The sequence below is a fragment of the Lepidochelys olivacea genome, assembly GCF_965140295.1.
Source record: "Lepidochelys olivacea isolate rLepOli2 genome assembly, chromosome: 9".
Taxonomy (NCBI): Eukaryota; Metazoa; Chordata; order Testudines; family Cheloniidae; genus Lepidochelys; species Lepidochelys olivacea.
This window is the reverse complement of record NC_140419.1, coordinates 61,575,514-61,591,374: the sequence shown is the minus strand read 5'-3', so window position 1 is coordinate 61,591,374 and position 15,861 is coordinate 61,575,514. Positions and strand designations below refer to the sequence as shown.

The 15,861-nt window shown below is 55.0% G+C and overlaps 2 protein-coding genes across 3 annotated transcripts in view; one reads left to right on the top strand and one right to left on the bottom strand.

Moving 5' to 3' along the window:
- Positions 1-10,096, top strand: part of ELF4 (E74 like ETS transcription factor 4) — a 40,095-nt gene extending 29,999 nt beyond the window's left edge. Inside the window, exons 3-9 of the mRNA XM_084640323.1 lie at positions 3,495-3,666; positions 4,110-4,202; positions 4,637-4,780; positions 5,723-5,806; positions 7,285-7,477; positions 7,868-8,176; positions 9,215-10,096. Coding sequence (XP_084496449.1) covers positions 3,495-3,666; positions 4,110-4,202; positions 4,637-4,780; positions 5,723-5,806; positions 7,285-7,477; positions 7,868-8,176; positions 9,215-9,941 — 1,722 coding nt within the window. The 3' untranslated portion in view covers positions 9,942-10,096. The remainder of the gene's footprint in view (positions 1-3,494; positions 3,667-4,109; positions 4,203-4,636; positions 4,781-5,722; positions 5,807-7,284; positions 7,478-7,867; positions 8,177-9,214) is intronic.
- Positions 10,097-12,620: 2,524 nt separating this feature from the next.
- Positions 12,621-15,861, bottom strand: part of BCORL1 (BCL6 corepressor like 1) — a 47,364-nt gene continuing 44,123 nt past the window's right edge. For both annotated transcript variants that reach the window (XM_084638840.1, XM_084638841.1), the window contains one exon: positions 12,621-14,295. In XM_084638840.1, coding sequence (XP_084494966.1) covers positions 14,016-14,295 — 280 coding nt within the window. In that variant the 3' untranslated portion in view covers positions 12,621-14,015. The remainder of the gene's footprint in view (positions 14,296-15,861) is intronic.

Sequence of the window (15,861 nt, the reverse complement as noted above, 5' to 3'; positions counted from 1 at the left end):
CTTGTCCCTCCTTCCAACCTAGAGAATGACTGTCTGTTGCATGGGGTGCAATGCATTTCAGGGAGAGAGCCTGCCCCTGGAGAGGTGTGTTTGGAATGTATGGGTGTCTACCTCAAAGCAAAACCCTGGAACCCCCATATTCACCACCGTCATGTAACTGTGATCTGTTTTGTACAAAGCATGCCATATAAAATATCCTAGGAAAGGTCATGCTCTGCTGAAACTCGTTGTTCTGTCCAAATATCTGTCATTAGTGTGTATGAAGCTATGAGATTTTGCTGTACGGTTGTTACTGAAATATGTTGTAAGTTTGCTAGTGACATACAAAGGACCCCTTTCCAGGAGGGTGCTCAACTACCATTAATCAGCAGGGGAGTGTAATCAAGGGATTTACAGTTCAAAGAGGGCTGCCTAAACACCACACAATGGGACTGCTCAACTCTATATCTCAGTTGCACAAGACCACACCCTGGGGAATTGCCCAGCCCAGTGACTCAGCAAAGCCCACCAGGACATGTCTGCGCAAGTGTCTTCTAGGCACACGGACTGAGGATATAAAATAGGGAACAGCAGCAGCATGCCTTGACCTTTCTCCTCCCCTACCTACGCTGGAAGCAACAGGAACGCTGAGAAGACAAAATCTTTAACTGAGGGGACTGGTCTAGGCTTAAGGGAGGCCTGTGTATTAAGAACTGTAACATCCAGTGGGATGAGAAAATTGCTTGATCCAAATACTGCCTAGTGTAATAAGGTTTAAGATTTAGATTGTGCACTTATCTTTTATTTTCATTGGTAACTATCTCTGACCCCTTATGCCTACCACTTATAATCACTTAAAATCTATCTTTCTGTAGTTAATAAATCTGGTTTATAGAATCATAGACTCATAGAATCATAGAATATCAGGGTTGGAAGGGACCTCAGGAGGTCATCTAGTCCAACTCCCTGCTCAAAGCAGGACCAATCCCCAACTAAATCATCCCAGCCAGGGCTTTGTCAAGCCTGACCTTAAAAACTTCTAAGGAAGGAGATTCCACCACCTCCCTAGGTAACGCATTCCAGTGTTTCACCACCCTCTTAGTGAAAAAGTTTTTCCTAATATCCAACCTAAACCTCCCCCACTTCAACTTGAGACCATTACTCCTTGTTCTGTCATCTGCTACCACTGAGAACAGTCTAGATTCATCCTCTTTGGAACCCCCTTTCAGGTAGTTGAAAGCAGCTATCAGATCCCCCCTCATTCTTCTCTTCCGCAGACTAAACAATCACAGTTCCCTCAACCTCTCCTCATAAGTCATGTGTTCCAGTCCCCTAATCATTTTTGTTGTCCTCCGCTGGACGCTTTCTAATTTTTTCACATCCTTGTAGTGTGGGGCCCAAAACTGGACACAGTACTCCAGATGAGGCCTCACCAATGTCGAATAGAGTGGAACGATCACATCCCTCGATCTGCTGGCAATGCCCCTACTTATACATCCCAAAATGCCATTGGCCTTCTTGGCAACAGGGGCACACTGTTGGCTCATATCCAGCTTCTCATCCACTGTAACCCCTAGGTCCTTTTCTGCAGAACTGCTGCCTAGCCATTTGGTCCCTAGTCTATAGCGGTGCATGGGATTCTTCCGTCCTAAGTGCAGGACTCTGCACTTGTCCTTGTTGAACCTCATCAGATTTCTTTTGGCCCAATCCTCTAATTTGTCTAGGTCCCTCTGTATCCTATCCCTACCCTCCAACGTATCTACCTCTCCTCCCAGTTTAGTGTCATCTGCAAAGTTTCTGAGGGTGCAATCCACACCATCCTCCACATCATTTATGAAGATATTGAACAAAACCGGCCCAAGGATCGACCCTTGGGGCACTCCACTTGATACCGGCTGCCAACTAGACATGGAGCCATTGATCACTACCCGTTGAGCCTGACAATCTAGCCAACTTTCTGTCCACCTTATAGTCCATTCATCCTTCCCATACTTCTTTAACTTGCTGGCAAGAATACTGTGGGAGACCGTGTCAAAAGTTTTGCTAAAGTCAAGGAACAACACGTCCACTGGTTTCCCCTCATCCACAGAGCCAGTTATCTCGTCATAGAAGGCAATTAGATTAGTCAGGCATGACTTGCCCTTGGTGAATCCATGCTGGCTGTTCCTGATCACTTTCCTGTCCTCTAAGTGCTTCAGAATTGATTCCTTGAGGACCTGCTCCATGATTTTTCCAGGGACTGAGGTTAGGCTGACTGGCTTGTAGTTCCCAGGATCCTCCTCCTTCCCTTTTTTAAAGATGGGCACTACATTAGCCTTTTTCCAGTCATCCGGGACGTCCCCCGATCACCGAGTTTTCAAAGATAATGGCCAATGGCTCTGCAATCACATCCGCCAACTCCTTTAGCACTCTTGGATGCAGCACATCCGGCCCCATGGACTTGTGCTCATCCAGCTTTTCTAAATAGTCCCGAACCACTTCTTTCCCCACAGAAGGGTAGTCACCTCCTCCCCATGCTGTGCTGCCCAGTGCAGTAGTGTGGGAGCTGACCTTGTTCGTGAAGACAAGAGGCAAAAAAAGCATTGAGTACATTAGCTTTTTCCACATCCTCTGTCACTAGATTTGCTCCCCTCATTCAGTAAGGGTCCCACACTTTCCTTGACTTTCTTCTTGTTGCTAACATACCTGAAGAAACCCTTCTTGTTACTCCTAACATCTCTTGCTAGCTGCAACTCTAGGTGTGATTTGGCCTTCCTGATTTCTCTCCTGCATGCCCGAGCAATATATTTATACTCTTCCCTGGTCATTTGTCCAATCTTCCACTTCTTATAAGCTTCTTTTTTGTGTTTAAGATCAGCAAGGATTTCACTGTTAAGCCAAGCTGGTCGCCTGCCATATTTACTATTCTTTCTACACATCGGGATGGTTTGTCCCTGTAACCTCAATAAGGTTCTTTAAAATACAGCCAGCTCTCCTGGACTCCTTTCTTCCCTGTGTCAGGATCCTGAAATTTTATCTAAAACAATTTGGTTTGGTTGAAGTGCTTGGGAAATCTCAGCTCAGGCTACAAAGGCTGGTGCATGACCTTTCCATGCTGAGGGAGGGGTAGACCGGGTAATAAATTTACACTGGTCAAGCTTCTGACCAGGGCAAGACGGTACAGCTCTGGGGTGCAAGCATGGGAAGCTGGGGGAAATTGGCCAGTGCCTTTCTCTGTGTGATTCGTGAGTGGCTCAGGGAGCATTCATGCAATCCAGCTGGGTGTGGGGCTCCCCCTGCTGTTGTGCTGAGTGATAACAGCGTCTGGAGGGGTTTGCTGCTTGTCACTAGCAAAGCATTTGGAGAGACAGCCCAGGCCAGAGAGTTTAGGGGGCACAGCGGTCCCACAGTTCCAGGTTGCACCTGAGGCATCCCATCACAATGGCTGGGCCTGAGATCTCTGGGGGTGTGTGCTAAGCATGCTGGGGGATAGTCTCAAGCTGCACTGTGTATGATGTATGTCTGTTCCCCTGCAGCTTGATGACCCACTGGCCTTTCCTGCCCCACTGGAGGAGCAGCTTCCCTGCACAGACCTGCTGTGTGTGTATTCGGGGCTGGAACTGGATGAGGTCCCCAGTGGCATCATGGCAGATGGGCTGCTGGACAAGCCCGAGCCGCAGGTTGTTGGGGACAGTGTCACAGTGCCAGGTGGGTCATACGGGGGCAAAGGGGGAAGAGGGCGTTTCATCCATTGCAGATCCCCTAAGACTCCAAAAGCCAGGCCTTTGCTGAGACCCAGCAGAGCTGAGCTCAGGGCTCTCCCCTGGTGTGCAGAGCCAGTCTAGCTCCAGCCCTGCATATGATGATGCAGCTAGCAAGCCGCATGTTTATGCACCACCATCTCCACTGGCAGGGGCAGTGACATGGCTCCAGCCTTGATGGGGTCAAGGAAACCTTGTGCAGCACTGCCTGCCAGAGTCTGCATGGAGCCTGCACCGAGAGGGGGAACGGCCCCATCATCCCTACCGAAACAATAGGTGCTGCTGGGGGCTGGGCTCTTTGAAAAGCCTGGCAGAAGGTGGGTGCCCCAGGTTGGTTCCGTTCCCCCTGAAGTTGGGGGGGCTGGACTGACACAGGCTGTTACTCTGCAGGTGACGCTGAGCAGCCGTTACCCCCCATTGCAGCTGGCGAGGGCCTGCTCTGGGTGGAGTCACCCAACAACATCTTGGATGAGAAGCGCCTGCGTGAGTCGCCTTTCCTGGGCAGTGGCCCTCCCCTCTTAGGTTGTGGGAGGGACAGGGCTGGGGGCCTTCCCCTCTCACAGGGCAGGCAAGAGCCCTTCCCATCTCATGGGGAGGAGGAACTGGCCCCACCCCCTCACAGGCAGTACAAGGGCCCGTGCCCTCTCACAGAGTGGTGGCTGGGGGCCTTCCCCCACTCACGGGGGAGCATCAGGGCAAGGTGGCTCTCCCCTCCTGTGGGCGGGGTAGGAGGGTTGGAGGTGCTCACACCTAGATAGGGTCTATTTGCAGGTTAGAGGCCTTCTTTCAGGGTGGCTGCATCTTGGTGGGCGGGGGAGTCGCTGGCATGGCCCAGTCTAAGTGAGGGTCCTAGGGGCGTGATGCTGATCTGGTGCCCCATGTTTAGCCAGGCTTCCCTCCCATTGTATCCCTTGTAGTTGGTGGCACGGGGGCTTCCCTGGACAGAGGGGCCTGCCCCCTGGGTCTGGGGGAAGCCAGCGGCCTGCTCAGGTCTGAGGATGAGGAGAATCCCCTGCCTGGGTCCACCAGGAAGCAAACAGGGAAGCAGCCCAGGAGGAAAGGTAACCTGGGTCCCCTAAATCCTGTGCATGCTATGCCCTCCTCTCCCAGCAGGGCTCCTGGGGCCTGTGACATGTCCTGTTCTGTTGGCGGGGAGCGCCTGGCGCAGAGCCAGCCTCCTCGTTGGCACGCACATGCCGCATCCCCGTGAGTCCCAGCTACCAGCCCTAACCCTGCCCCAGGGCCCTGCCCAACCTGCCCGGGACATCCCACCTCCATCGCCATTCCCTGCACTGCAGCTCCCCACACACTGGCCAAACCAGCTGTCCTCCTGCCTCTCCGCCACTATGGACCAGAGACATCATTATCTTGTATCATTATCTTGTATCCTGCCCCATGACCAGTGCTGGCCCCGCCCCCAGCTCCTAGCCCACCTCCCCTGCCCAGTACCGTGCACCAGGGTGTGGAGACAACATCACCCCCACTAGCTGCTCTGGTCTGAGCCTGTCTCCATCACCATTGTGTGACTCTTGAGACCCAACCCTACAGTGTTGGCCGGTCACCCCCCTCTCACCCAGCACTGATACACTGGAGGCGAGTGTGGTGCTGTGCAGGACTGTGATGGGAAGACAGCAACCCTGCAGTAGTGATCGTATGCTGTCCTGATCTTGAACAGCGGCAGTCTTACCCCAGCGGACGATGGCTACGTTTCAGTGGGGAGGGCAGTGATTCTGGGCTGTGTACACAGCACCGTCCCAGTGTGTCCATGGAGAGACAGACAGACACTGTGTCCACAGCCTGACCTGTCAGAGGGAAGCTGCTCTCTGAAGTGAATCCAGGGGAGGTGCAGTGCCCAGGCCCCACTCAGAGGATGCTGCAGGAGTAGGAGGTCCAGCGCCTGCTGTGAGAATAGCTGGTGGCCTAGGGGAGGCCCATGGAGAGGCAGGTTGGGTGGTAGGAGGGTTGAGGCTGTGCTCTTCCTTTCTCCTGTCTTCCTCTTGCAGGTCGCAAGCCGAAGTCCCCCCGCTGCCTTTCCCCCATCACCACCCCAGGCTTTCCAATCTGCAGGAAGACCAAGGACGGCAAAGGTAGTGAGCAGCATGGAGGGGGGACAGGCTGGGAGATGTCAGGTTGGACAGGGCCACAGCAAACGGCTCCTGTAGCTTGGCAGGGAGCAGACGAGTTTGGCTGAGCACCTGATGGGGCAAATCATCAGCCAGAGGCTGCTGAGCGAATGGGAGACACTTCGTGCCTGGCTGAGCCCCCTGGCCAGTCTGACTCAGGGCAGGGAGCCCTGCCCACACGCCCATCCCACCACTAGCCTGGCAGCTGCAGCAGAGTGCCCTCCCTCATCACCTAGGGATTCCTGTGGGGCAGCTCTCTGGCCTGTGGAGTGCAGGGGACAGACTAGCTGATCACAATGGGCCCTTCTCACCTTGGGCTCTGAATGTAGCCCAGGCAGCTCCCCCAGCCCCGGCAGAGTCCCCTTTCCCCTGACAGCAGGACAAAGGGATAGCTTTGGGGGGCAGACATAGCTCAGTGGTTTGAGCATTGGCCTGCTAAACCCAGGGTTGTGAGTTCAATCCTTGAGGGGGCCATTTAGGGATCTGGGGCAAAAATTGGGGATTGGCCCTGCTTTGAGCAGGGGGTTGGACTAGATGACCTCCTGAGGTCCCTTCCAACCCTGATATTCTATGATTCTATGACAAACTGCGCGCAGCAGGATGGCAGCCTGGGAAAGCTCTAGCCTCCAGCCCATGTGGGGAGGCCTAGTGGGACAGGAGCAGTCCAGTGTTGCTGTGGATAATGGTGACTCGCTCTCTGCCAGGGGCTGCTGGGTGAACTTTCTGGCTCCTGCTAATGTCCCTAGATCAGTCCAGGCTCCCTGGGCCAGGAGGCAGCATCCGTACTGCACAGAGTTGCAGGGTTCAGAGTGGAGAAAATGAGTGGTTGTACTTCCCCAGGCTCTGCCCTCTGCCCAGGCCGGGACGAGATGCCACCCGCAGGCGATGACGTTCTGTGCAGCTGTATCCAGGCCTCTCCTCCTCCTCTTTGGTGCTTGGACACCAACAGTGCTGATACTGAGAGGATTTCCCAGCAGTTCCCCTGCACTCGCCTACAGCTCTGAGCTGCTTAGCTGGTCTTGACAGACGCATCCCTCCTGTCTGTGCCTTACATGCGGTGACGGTTTCCTTGCAGCCAGGAGGGTTAGAGCCCATTGTGAAGGAGAGCTGAGACTCTGCAACACGTCAGCTGGGAGTGGCCCGCACCCGCAGTGCACTGATTAACAGCTCTCCACTCTGCCTGGGCTGTGGACCTAGGGCTTACATTCGCTACTGCTGCAGAGGGAGGGCACTCGGGCTAGCAATGGGGTGGCGCATGGGGCAATGGGCTGGCTCACGGGGGCTCAGTAGGGCCCTGACTCCTTGCCCTTAGAACAACAAGGGCTGCACTGGGCTCCTCAGCACAGGGGGCAGTTCAGAGGAGAGGAGGGTCTGGGATGCCCCTTCCCAGGGCTGTGCACTGCCTGCCCCTCACGCCCACCATTCCCTGCCCTCCCCCCCAGGTAACGCCCTCTACCTGTGGGAGTTCCTGCTGGCACTGCTCCAGGACAGGAACACCTGCCCCAAGTACATCAAATGGACCCAGCGAGACAGGGGCATCTTCAAGCTGGTGGACTCCAAGGCAGTGTCCAGGCTGTGGGGAAAGCAAAAGAACAAACCCAGCATGAACTATGAAACCATGGGCCGGGCACTGCGGTAGGGTCCTCCAGCTGGGGGGGTGGGGGTTGCAGGGATGGTGGCAGGAGCGGAGCGGTGTGGGGGGCTACAGTGGGGGGTGGAGAGCTGTGTCGGAGGGTGCAGCACTGATGGGGTAAGGGGGGTTCTGCAGGGGCCAGGGCGTGGAGCTGAGGTGGGGATGCAGGGGAGCGGTGGGGGGGGTTACAGTGCTGGGGTGAGCCCCATGGGAGGGTGCAGAGCTGATTGGATAAGGGGGGGCTGTGCAGGGGCCAGGGTGTGGAGCCGGAGTGGGGATGCAGGAGAGCAATGGGGGGTCGGTTTTGTCTCTGGAGGAGGCGGGGGGGGGGAGGTTGTGGCACTGGGGGATGGGGAGATCCCAGTCCCATGCTGCATTGGTGACATCCCCAGGTACTATTACCAGCGTGGCATTCTGGCCAAGGTGGAAGGGCAGCGGCTGGTATATCAGTTCAAGGAGATGCCCAAGGACCTGGTGGTGATTGAGGATGAGGGGGAAACAGTGGGCACTGTGAACCCCAGAGCCAGCCGCTCGGCCCCCAGGCCCTCTTCCAGGACTGCCCCCCTCCAGAGTGCCCTGTTCCCCACTCGCAGCAAGAGGGAGACTGCACCAGTGACCCAGCCTCGGGAGCCCACAGCTGCACCGTGTCCTGCCCCCAAGGTGCAGCGGGGGGCCAGCATGCCACCCGCCCATGCCGTGGGGTAAGTGCCTGGAGGAAGGGCACGTTCTGCAACATGCAGGGCTGAGGAATGCCAGCCATGCCCCAGCCCCTCTCCCCCAGCACAGGCTTGGGGGGGGGGGGGGGGGCTGCATGGACTCTGGCCACACAATGTCTCGCCCACCATTGCATTGACACTGCCTTGAGTGGAGTGGACCAACCTCCAGGCCAGGGCTGGGCCTGGCCCGGGGGGAGGAGGTGTTTGCCCCAGGGCAGCCCCTCACAGTGGCAGCTTGTCTTCAGCAGGGCAAAGGTGCCATGGCCACTGCAGGCAGGACCCTCCAACTCTCCTGAGAGCAGCGTTGGGCAAGGGGAGTTGGGATCCAGCCAGGGCCACAGGCTCTGCCCAGCCTCTGTGCCAAACCTGGGCACAGGACCATGGCTGCCATCATGCACCCAGGCAGCGGTACCCTCCATGGCCAAGCTACCAGCTCTCTGGAGAAGTTGGCTGGACCCAGAACAAGGGGTGCAGGGCAGGCAGGTTGTGGAAAGAGGGCCGGTGATGAGTCCAGATGATGGGGCTGGAGGAGGCCAATGGTGTTGAGGGGCTCAGCGGCTCGGGAACAGGGTGACAGGGAGCCCAGCTGGTGGGACATTGCAGGGGCATGGGAGGCAAAGGGGGGATCTGGCGAGGCATGGCAGGAGAGCTGTGCTGCAGGGCAGGAAGGGGAGGTGGTAGGAGGCCCGATGGGGCGGCACAGTGAGAGGCAGTTGCAGGGGACCCGAGGCTGAGTGAGCCACGGCAGGGCAGCGGGGTTATGGTGCATGGGTGACAATCAATGCCAACATTTCAGTGTCAGCAGAGGCAGGCAGCACAGAGCCTTGGGCACACAGGCTCCAGCTGGGGGGTCACAAGCACTGGGGCTCGTGCCCCAGCTGTCAGCGGAGGGGTGATATGGGGTGCGGTGGGGGCCTGGATGGGGAGGGAGGTGGATTTCCCATCCCCCACCTACAGTGGTTGGTGGGGCCCAGTCTGCACATTCACTCCAGCATGTGACCGTTTTCCTTTCTCCTTCCCCAGCTCCCCGCTCCTGCCCGGTCGCTTGGGGCTGGGGTCCCTGACTCTCCAGCCCATCCCACTCATCACAATGCTGGCCCTGGGAAATGCTGCCAGTTCTCCTTTTGCAAGCAGCACCCCTGCTCCGGACAGGATCCCGCTCCAGCCTGGGTTCCCCATGAATGGGTTCCCCCAGCCACTGCCAGGCCCGGGCAGCAATATCCCAGCAGCAGGCCCCCTCCTGCCTGCTGCCACCCAGCACTCCTTGTCTAGTCTGCTCCAGCCAATAGCTCTGACTGGCCAGCCAGGCACTGTTGTTGCCACCATCATTGGGACAATGGAGGCCAACGGCAGCTGCCTGGCGATGCTGGATCACCCACTCCCAAGCCTGCTTTCCAGTGATCCTACCACGCTCGCCGGTGTGCCGAAGACACAGGCATCCCAGCAGGAGAGCCTGCCCGACCATGCAAAGGTCCAGGAGCTCCAGGCACTAGCTCTAAGCAGCTCCCAGGATGGCAAAGCAACAGCAGCCCTGCCAGCAGGAGGCACTGACAGCTGCACCCAACTCAGCCACCCAAAGGTGGGCTTGACACCTGTGGTGGAACTGGAATTAGCCATCAGCTCGGAGGCGGCGTTCCCTGGTGAGCGGATGGCTCAGCTCCTGACAACGCCCAGCTCTGCCCCAGGCCCTGCAGCTCTGCTGTCTCTAGGCAGTGGTGACATCAAGGAGGAATGCTGGGATGTGGTGTGAAGTGCGCAGATGCACCCTCGGCTCCAAAGGATGCTGGGAAAGCCTAGTTCCCTGGACTGACAGGATCCAACTCAGAGCTGGGGACTGCTGGGGCCAGGAACGCTGGGAGAGGGGAGCCTCACAGGCTGCATGCCCTTTGCTTCTTGCCCTCACCCATTAAAGAGACATTTTACACCAGACTCTGGTGGTGGGCTGTGGCAGGGCAGTGGCAGCACCTGGCTGTGCCACTCCTCATCTTATCCAGGAGTTGCCATCTGCAGAGACGCTAGGCCCCAATATGCAGTGTTCTGGCTTGAGCCAAGGGGCTGAGCTAGCGGCTGGGCCTGGCCCCGAGTACAGCTGCTGGAATGAGAGCTGCTCCCCATTATCCAGGAGGGAGGGAATTCAGCTGGGCCCCTGCACTAGGGCTGCTGCAGGCAGCCAGAGGTGCTGCTTGCACTGCTCTAAGTGCAGGGCTCCTGGGACCTCTTCTGGCCCTAACTTGTGTCCTGGGTGCCATGGCCTGTGGGCCTTGCCAGGGCGGGAGGCTGGCAAAAAGGGATGCCCTAGGCCACCTCTTATGCCCCAACACCCCCTAGCATACTGAGCTGGGGGGGGCCTCGCCTGCAATGGGGTGTCCCTGCAATGCTGGCTTTATGGGCCCTTTATGACAGTGGTCACAGAGCAGTGCTGAATAGCAGCAGCCCTTCAGGAGCCTGGTGGTGTCCACCAAGCCCAATGATCAGGGAACTAGAATAGAGCAGCCCCATGTGTAACCTGGGCCATGGAGCGAGAGCAGCAAGCCAGGGCCTGGCCTCTGTGCCAGTCAGGGGCCCATGCCTGGGCACCTACTGCCTCTGCCCCAGAAGGCATTGCAAGGGGCCCAGAGAGCCAGGGCAGAGCAGGTTCAGGCTCCCACGCACACTAGCTTCATGGTGTTTCACATTCACATGCCCTATTCCCCTGCCCTGAGACCTCCCCCCCACTCCCAGACTGCTAGTGCCCTCCCCCAGCCCTGAGCATCCCCACCACACTCCCAACCAAGGGGCATTTAACCCTTCCATTACCCATAGCATGTGGGCTGCAGGTCCACCGATCATGCGGCAGGGGTAGGCCTGCCTGCCTAGCATTGTTCAGAGCCCAGGTGCCATGCAACATGGCAAACTGGCTTTGGAAGAGCATCATCCACCCCCCTCCCCCCACACTGTACATGCACTGCCCCCCCCCACAAACCACAGAGTGACACTTGCCCCCTCCATGGGAGTGGCTGTGCTGGTGTATTCTGCTCCCAGCAGCTCGGTCCATTGCACTAGGGCCTGGCATCCAGCCTGCACTCTGTCCACATAGCACCAGTGGTGCCCTCACGAACAGGCAGCCATAGAAGCTGGGCTTAGCTCAACTACGAGCACTTGTGCTTTCTCTGAGTGGTGCTTGCCATGGGGTGCTAAGGCCCCACCTGCCAGCTTCTTCATGGCCTCTTGAGGGGAGGGCATGGGCAGTATGCACATATCCCTTCCCTCTTCTGTGGGGAAGGACTGCCCCCCGACTCCTCCAGGGAACATACATCCCCCCAGCTGCCCCTGCTGCACTGGAAGTCTCAGGCTTGCTTTCCAAGCTTGCTGGGGGTGGGGCTGTAGCACGGCCCTATGGACCTTTCCTTCAAGGTGCAGCTAGGAGACTACATGCAATGCCCCAGCACCAGGCTCTCTGCTTACAGCATCTCAAGGAGCTGCTAGGAGTGGTACAGCAGCATGGCCTTATCTCCCTGACTCCCACACAACATCATCATCTACACCTGGGAAAAGGGTATGTTTGTGACACTCCCTGAGCAGCCTGCTCCACCCACTGAGCCCTCCCACATGAATACACAGGCTGGGGCAGGAGAAAAGGCCCATCACACCAGTTTCATTCCATTGCCCCTGCTCTCCACCACAGCCTAGGCTCAGTTCTTTCCCCTGCCACCACTGTTCATTAGGCCCTGGAGAGCAGACATGCCTGGGCCAAGGTCCTGGGGCTGGAGGTCTATACCTGGGCCTTCAAACCCTTGGTGGAAGTTCTTTCTTATGCTACTCACTACTGCTGCCCTGGCCTGTGAGCAGGTGCCCAGCAGCTTCTGTACACGTGTGCTGAGGTGGTTACAAAAATTGAGAGGCCAGGCCTAGGCTCCAAGGCCAGTACTACTCTCCTTGGGAATAACAGCTCCTCCATGGAACTGGGCTGAAGCACAGCTGAAGATTTAAAACGCTGAGTGAGCGAGAACCCAGCCTTGCCTTTTTGTGTCATCTTACTGTACACAGCTGCTGTAGCCATAAGCATAGGTGGCCCTCTGCTTGCACTAAAGCAGTTCAGGCTACAGGGCCAGAGTGGTAGAGAGAGCACCCTGCTTTCAGTTGCCTCAGCTGATCCCCAGCCTGGCAGATACAAGGCTCTAGGAGAGCACACTGGAGGAGGATGCTACCCTCAGGCAAGCAAGGGTGCAGGACTGGGTTCTCACTCAGCAGTAACAAGACGCTGTAGCAGTGGATCTCACAGTGCAGACAGCAGAGAACTCCCAGAGCCCAAGGGGCAGGGTCATTTCTCTCTCTCCACCCCGCCAGCACAGGCGTTCTCATCCCAAGAACAGTGCTTTCCCCCGCCACTCCCCCCCACGGGTAACGGAACACTACACACACAGCGAGAGAAGAGGCAGGAGGCAGAGGGCCTGATGCAGGTTTTTCTGTACATAAGTGTTTTTTGACACCACAGCCGGTTGTTTATAATAAAACAGAAATCAGAAAGAGCAGCCAGAATACACACCCAAAGGCAATAACCCTCAGCTTAAAAAAGGAGCTGTCTGGTCCCAGGGAGGGGGAGGCAGACAAGTGGTGGTCGGGGGAGGCTACAACTGCCCCGGCTGGGACGAAACACAACACAAAGAAAAAACCACCCAACACTCCCACTGCAGGGCAGGACAGGGGAGAGCTAGGAAACAGATTGTCCAGTCCTCAGCATCCTTGTTAGCACCTGTACAATAAAACTGTACCATCTACACAGCGGTGCAGCCCTGCTCTCTGCTCCTGCCAGGGGCAGGCACTTGCCCCCTCAGGCCAGCGCTCTGCAGTAGAACTGCTCCTCTGAACAGAAGAAAGGGGCACAGGCAGCGGAGGAGAAAGGGGCCTGTCTGCATGCAGATGCTGCGTCAAGGAGGACGGCCCTCCAGCAGCAGCAGGAGCCCATGAGGATGGGAGGCAGCTGGAGTCTCTGCCTGCGGCTTTAGAGCGGCTCTCGGACTGCAGCTGCCTCTCCAAAGTGGCCCAGAAGAATCCAGAAACAAGCGATGTAAGTGAAATGCATGAGAGCCAGGCGAGCACCTGGGGGAGACTGAACCCTGAGCTGGAGAACACCTCTCAGCTGGCCTTGCTTTTGGAAAGGAAACAGCCCCAAGAGAAGCTGGTGAGGGAGGGGGCTGCCCACAGGCCCTAAAATTTAACCTGGGGACTGTTATGAGAGCTGGTCCCTTGCTGCTAGGCCGCAGCAGTTCGGTCACTGGACAGCTAGCTACTCATGGGAGAGCAGTGTCCTCTGGGCGCATCCTGGGAGAGGGGCCAGAGGAAGCCCTCTTCACCACAGCCTGGGACTCAAATAATCACAGTGATACAGACTCAGCAGAAACAAAAGAAACATTACAAATTAAATACTAATTAAATAAATACTATGGAAGACATTGCGGGGAGGGCAGCTTTTGAGAGAGAGGCGCAGTTCTATGGGGCGGGGCGGGGCAGGGCAGAAGCACCCACTGTCCCTCACTTCAGAGCCCATGGTCCTACAGCCAGGAGGCCCAGCTAAGGTAGCCCAGTGGGGCAGGTCCAAGCTTTCCGGCTGAGCTAGAAGGGGACCTGCAGAGAGCTGCAGCTGCTGCTGCTCATTAGAAAGGGACCCTGGGAAGTCCTTGGAGACAAGTGGAGTCTCTCCCCAGTCGGAGTTCAGGGGCTGCAAGGAGAGAGCAAAACAGCCAAAGACTCCAGGCCCCGCTGCTGGCATTGAAAAGGCTGCTTCCCATCAGTCCATATTATTGCCTCATGACGCAGTCCGATGCGGGGAGAGCTCCAGCCCCCGTCAGCTGCTCCAGGCCTGGAACTCCACTGCTGAGCCCAGGAGCTGCAGTAGCTCTGGCTCGTAACGCACCAGCTCCACAGTCTCTGCAAGGCCCTGGGGGCGTGGCTCGGGGCTCTCTGGCACCTCCTCCTGGGCCAGCAACTGGCTCGAGGACACCTGACGCTGGAACTCCGCCTTGGGCAGGGTAGCAATTTCAAAGTGCGGGAAGCGAGCCTGGAATATGCGGGAGGAAAGCTTCAGCCTCTTGAGAACGTCAGAGAAGAGAAACCAATTGCAGGGCCTGTGAGAGCAGTGAGAGAGGCACAGATTAGTGAGGAGGGACCGATTCTACATCCTCCCCCACCAGCACAACAGGAAACAGCCCAGCCACACAGATCCAGCACAAGGTGGGCTATTAGTTGGTGTCTGCTAATCACATGAAAATTGGCTCCTCTGCACCTATCTAGGACAGAAAGGGAAAAAAGCCGCATAACAAGGGATTTTAATTTGAACAACATATACTGGAGGTCTCATGCTGTCAGGACTAAAATGTCCTTGTAATTTCTAATGTTATAGACAACAATTTCCTACCTCAAAAAGCACTGCAGCTAACACTGGGGAATGCTATGACAGACCTAGACAGAGAGGACCTGATCACTGAACTAAAATGAATGGTAATTTAGGTACAAGTGATCAGGACTTGATCACATTTATAACATGCACGTAGAATAAAGTCCAAATCAGTGCTATATGTAGCTGGTGCTTCAAAAAGGGCCAAGCTCACAAAGCTGAAAACAATTATGAGCCAAATCTGCTGAGAGGAAGAATTTATTCAGAAAAATGTGATTGATCATTAGGAATTGTTTAAGAAAGCTCCTAAAAAAAAAAAAAATCAACCATCAAGGAAGAAGGCAGTATTGGTTTAAAAAACAACTTAGAAGTGAAAGCAGCTATAAAATTTTTTAAAAAACATCTATAATAAATAGAAGACAGGGGAAGCTGATAGTAACAAATACAAATCAGAAGCTAGGAATTGCAGAAAATTGATAAGGGAAGCAAAGACACAAGGAGAAATCTACAGCCAGTAGAGTTAAGGAAATTGAGAAGGAGTTTTAAAAGTATAACAGGAACAAAAAGAATTCTAACAACGGTATGGGTCCATTAACTAGATGGAAATGGAATTATCAATAATAATGAAGAAAATGCAGAAGCGTTCAATAAATATGTCTGTTCTGTATTTGGCAAAAAACAGATGACAAACATATCATATGATTACACTCTTTCCATTCTGTTTAACATTCTCGCTGGAGGATGTTAAACAGCATCTACTTAAGTTAGACATTTGTAACTCAGTAGGTCTGGATAACTTGCATCCAAGAGTTTTAAAAGAGCTGACTGAGGAGCTCACTGGATTGTTAATGTTAATTTTCAATAAGTCTTGGAACACCAAGGAAGTTCCAGAAGACTGGAAGAAAACTAACATTGTGCCAATATTTTAAAAGGGTAAATGGGATGATTCGGCTAATTACAGGCTTGTCAGTCTGACACTAATCCCCATATGATGGAGTGGCTAATATGGGACTTGATTAATAAAGAATTAAAGGAGGATAATATAATTAATGCATTCAACATGGGTTTGTGGAAAATAGATCCTGTCAAACTAACTTTTTTTTTTCCTGACAAAATTACAAGTTTGGTAGATAAACGTAATACTGCTGATACTTAGATTTCTGTAAGGCATTTGACTTGCTACAGCATGACATTTTGATTAAAAACTAGAAAGATTAAAATTAACATGGCACACATTAAATGGATTAAAAACTGGCAGATACATGTCAAAATGTAATAGTGAACAGGGAATCATCAA